At 38.5% G+C, this 5120-nt stretch overlaps 1 protein-coding gene across 1 annotated transcript; it reads left to right on the top strand.

Moving 5' to 3' along the window:
• Window positions 1-1042: 1042 nt before the first annotated feature.
• LOC139692429 (keratin-associated protein 19-3-like) lies at window positions 1043-4883 on the top strand. Its single transcript, XM_071590610.1, has 3 exons — window positions 1043-1099; window positions 3725-3998; window positions 4698-4883. Exons 1-3 carry the CDS (start codon window positions 1085-1087, stop codon window positions 4796-4798), a joined length of 390 nt encoding a protein of 129 aa, XP_071446711.1. The 5' UTR covers window positions 1043-1084; the 3' UTR covers window positions 4799-4883.
• The last annotated feature ends 237 nt before the right edge of the window (window positions 4884-5120 follow it).

Raw genomic sequence — 5120 nt, 5'->3', positions numbered from 1 at the left:
ATATGATTCCTAAATTCATTTTTGTAATAATTAATATGCATACTAATCGAGGTTGAAATAATTAAAAATAAATCTCCAATGATAATACTAGAATTACTTTAGAATCAGAAGGAGATATAACTAGTTTGATTGCCGAATTCCTCACACTTTGTTCGATGAACATCAAAGTTTGAGAAATTTTGGAATAAACATTAGAAGCGCATAGACTGAGTGAGAAATAAATTTTATTTTCTCATGACAGACTTCTATCAACCATCTGAAGAATAGCTACAATTTTACATCAGCTAGGTAGTCATAGCGTGTAGGCATTCAACATTTACAAAATTTGTAATTTAGAATTGCATTTTGGTAACTCGAATTAAATGCTAACCGTTTTTAGGATGGTATATTTGGTAACGCGGGATATCATCTGTATTTTGCGCTGTTTAAATGAAATACCCTCATTCCATTCACAGTAGCGCTCCTCGGGCCAAAAGATACATCTGTCTGCTCACATAGACCCGTTTTGGACCTCTTTATAATTCCAAGAATAGCGCTAAGTAGGGAGACAGATGCAAGCTACAACTATCTTTTAAATGAATCACCATTCATATTTGGTTATCGGATGAGCGCTTCAACCGATTGGCCTTTACGTTTGATCAACTGCTCGGAGATCTCAACGCCCGAGTATCACAGGAGATTAACTTAATGCGCATGGTCGATTAATCATTTTTTATGCGCCGGGATAAGGGCAAGGAGAGAAAATTAGCTCTCGCAACACACTCAACATCCTGGGCCTTACCCTAACCCGCCTTCAACGCACCGGGACGTCTGTGAATCGTCTCACCATTATATTCAGCCATTTTTTTTTATTGACCTCCCCCATGGAAACCACTTTTACGGTGGAACAACGCCGGTGGATGCCCACCATACATCAAGCCCACCCACCCACTCTTCTCTTGCCCTTCTCCTATCCCCTCCCCTTCCGGATCCCCTCGTGGCCGCTGGGTATATAATCCGCTACGGGTCCTTAGATCTTCACTGTACTCGTGAGAAGCTCAAGAGTTCAACAGCGTCCGAAACTCACTTCGCCCAAACCGAAGACATGGCAGCTATCAAGGTGAGTCCCGGGTGTATTTGACGGACCCCGGAGAGAAGCCCCCTGGACTCTCTTCTCCGGAGGAGCTGTTATTTTTTCAATTTATGCAGTATTTTGTTTATATTTAAAGTTTATATATTTATACGCAACTTTTTACGACACTTAAAGAAATACACGAAGTAGAATGGTAAATCATGTCTCTATCTCTCTGAAAGAAGCATTTTTATTGCAAGTAGTTAGATTGTAACATTTTCATTTAGCTTCGCCCCGCAAGATAGTATTCCGTTACCTAGATTAAATTTATACCTATGCATAAAATACTAACTTCTTCCTTAATAGCAAGGGATATACTGTGAAAATCCTAGTTATTCGTCATTTTTCAACGTTAGACTATTGTTTACTACTGAATTTTTTAGTAAAAAGAAATTAGGAGGGATAGTCATATTTCATTGAAAGTTACGATGAATAAGGAACTTATTTTCTTACTATTAACTTAAATATTTTGTTTCAAGTCTATAAGTAAAAATTTCGTCATGATATACCTGCGCTTAGGATATCTTTAGTATTTATATACAAAGACCATATTTTCCATGCTGATTCGACCAACTCAAAATTAAAGGTATATTTTAACGAGAAACTACAATTAAATTCTTTTAAAATTACATGTATATACCGAGGCGATAGTCATAGGTGGGCATGGATTAGCCAACCACTCGAATGGAATTTCTAATGAAAAATTTTGTTTAAACTTTTGCTGCCTCTGCTACTTTGGAATGAGTTAATTACAGGTTTATTCTTTGCTAGATAATCGAGGAAATTTATACAGCTCTAAATTACGCTTTCCCGCTCCAAACGGTTCGATTCCTGGTGTTCGGGAAATTTTGGGGTACATCAGAAGGTGCTTTATCCGCGAGGGCCTTAATCTCCAATGCAGGAAGAAAAATATTGAGTATTTAATATAAAATGGACTTAATGTACAGTAGATACCACCTAAATTCAGCTAGGATATTTTTGACATTTTCTCGAGTGAAAATTCTACAGATTTAGCTGAGAACATGGGCAATTCTAATAACAGCTACTCCCAGTCTTTCCTACCTATAGCCTTTGCTTGTTAGGAAATAGCAGTGAAATTATTGTAACATGATAGAAAAAATGCGGGGAACTACAAACTGAGTGTTAGTATATAAATGTTTTATATTCTTGTAGAAATAGAGGAAAAAATGGTCACTATTCATCCACAGTAACCCGCTCTCGATTTTTGTATGCCTTCAAAGTTTAATAGAAAAGTTTAACTTGATATTTCTAGCCAATACCTTCTCTATGAGAAACCTTTGGTGCCACGAAAAATAAAAAAATCATGACTCTAATTAAAATGTTTTGCATATAAGTGCGAGAAAGAATATTCATTTCAGGAAATGGGAAAGTACTATTGTCATCTCAGGTATTCTCCCTGCGGATTCGCGTAAACTGGAGCTTCTCGTTTTACTGTAGCTTCGGGGTATTAAAAAGAAAAATAAAACTCTTAAAGTGTCTATATGCGTGTATATATCATCATTATTTGCAATATTGTGAGATTCGTTTTGTAGTTTGTGCAATGCGGTGGAATAGATTTGAAATACTTGTAATTAAGCGTCCCAAAAGTTATTTTGGAATTAGAAATTATCTCTCAGTATTTTTTTTATAATTAATATAGTCGGTATCATGATACCAGCATTATATCATTGCTCATTATTTTACTCAATATGGGCTGCGTATTGCGGGTTTAGGTTGCCGTAATGTAACGTGGAGTTTACTCTTTCTTTACTGGCTAGTTTAGAAGAAGGGTTTTCTTAGGGCACCCATGTGCGTATTTATAGCTTCCTCAGGTTTTGTAGAAATTTCACTTATCCTACTTGAATTCCTCATTGATATTTCCCTAGGGCTCGAAATATACTATTTCTCTCAAAACCCGAGGATTCTCTGGGCCTTTCACATTGATACAGAGTGCTCGCCACTTGGTAACTTCGGGCATGAATCTTTTTTATACAATTCGTAATTCTTTACCAGCGTAAAATCGGCGTAGAAGTACTTCAAAAATGAATAATGTCTATTACAATGACTTCGGCCGATATTCTATAACCGGCCCCGGCGGGGCAACGTCGTCACCTACCAACTCACCGGTCGATTCCCGTCTGGGTGGGTTTTCCTCCACATAGAGCTCGGGTATATATAATTTTGTCACTTGTAATATCATTGTTCAAAGTCCGATGTAAAGGCTGAAGTGTCGTTTTCGGACTAATGCGAAATAAATAAAAATAAATAACCACTAGTAATCGACGCGATATGAGTAATTATAATCTCTCCACCGCGACTAGAAATCATAATTTTTCTTTCAACGAATTCGGTCGTAGCAGCGAGACACGATGGAAAAGAATGTTAGGCAATGCTATCAAGCATGGCAAGAATTATCAGGCACCTTTCTGAAGGTGACATGTTGCATGTCAAATAAAAATTAGGTGGTATATTCACTTTTTAATTGCGTTTAAATGTTTTATTATAAACTGTGTTTTCCCAATATGTTTTTCAATTAAGAAATAGTGATAATTCAGTTATTTTTTTGTCGTAAGCACCGGCAGTTATTATTAATACTTTTCTTTTCTCACCCAGTTCGCTCTTCTCCTCGTCTTGGCCGTGGCAGCTGCCACCGCCGCAGAAGTTAAAGGCGCCGAAAAGGTGGAAACATCTGATACCGTCGGTCTTGGTTATTACAACCGTGGTGCGTATCCCTACTCCGCCGGAGGTTACGGAGGCTACGGAGGATACGGAGGCTACGCCGGCTATGGTGGCTATGGAGGTTATTCTGGCTATCCTGGATACTCTGGATATGGTGGCTATGCTGGATACGGCGGATACCCACAAAACAGCTTCCGCTCCGGATACGGTGGGTTAGAGTTCCCTGACAGAAATGAACCTGGGTGTTGGGAATGATTGAAATGATATCGATATGGAATGAGGAAATAGCAGAAATATGATCAGGGGCCCGTTTCTCGAAGACATTTTTACGATTAGCGATTTTACAAGTCCTTGTAATTAGCTCAAAGGGAGTCTGCCGATTATGATTTTCAGTGCTCCGCAGCACTCCTTTACTAGTCTACATCACGAAATATGGGAATATATGTTTCATACTGCATGCAAGACCGTATTTTGAGGACTTTTAATACGATATGTAGCTTTATTACAAATGCGGATTCAATCGTACTCAAGTTAGACGTGCATCTGGTGATGTGGATGACGAAATGTATTTATTGCAACTTTCCCATTCCTTGGGGTCTAATTGCGCATGATATTGAGTGAATTATGTCTCCAATCAATGATTGTCGGGTGAGTGAACATGTATTGTCGCTCCCAACGGGTACCTATAAAGGCGAAAAACAGCTTTTAATATTTCTGTCGAATGAAGTCAAAATCGAGCACGAGACCGAAAAGGCCGCGAATGACCGACGTCATTGCTTCTATTTCTGAGTTCTTTAGTGTATTTGCACAAAATTTTTCATTTTAATGAATAGTCACGGGTGATGAAATAATATAGTCCAGTGAAAAATCATCGATTTCATACTAAATCAATTTTCTTTTCTTGCAGGCGGCCTCGGAGGGTATGGTGGCTACAGAAGCGGATATTACCCACAGCATGGATACAACGGTGCCCACAGTGGATACGTTGGCGGCCATGGTTACTACTGAAGTTAAAACTGTCTCTAGCGGTGCAAAAAAAATGTCAATCCTTCCCATTTTCCAGCTGTCAAACATTCCCTCCTCGCCAAAATAACCCACTCCTTCATTCAATGAAATAAATTGCTTTGAAGCATAGATATGAGTCTATTATTGAGTTCTTGATTTACTGAAGGACTTGAAACTCGTCGATTTATCTTACTTCGTGGAAGTAGTAAAGCCTAATTATGCTCGGAAAATTCTACGCCGTGTCGCTCAAGTTTAACCAGAGTCAACTCCGACCAAAATAAATTATTTATCCGGGGATTGGATAAGCGCATTAGTTAGTGGTTCG

Source organism: Hetaerina americana, unplaced genomic scaffold, assembly GCF_022747635.1.
Source record: "Hetaerina americana unplaced genomic scaffold, ioHetAmer1.1.p SCAF_4, whole genome shotgun sequence".
NCBI classification, from domain to species: Eukaryota; Metazoa; Arthropoda; class Insecta; order Odonata; family Calopterygidae; genus Hetaerina; species Hetaerina americana.
This window is presented reverse-complemented; position numbering and strand designations above follow the sequence as displayed.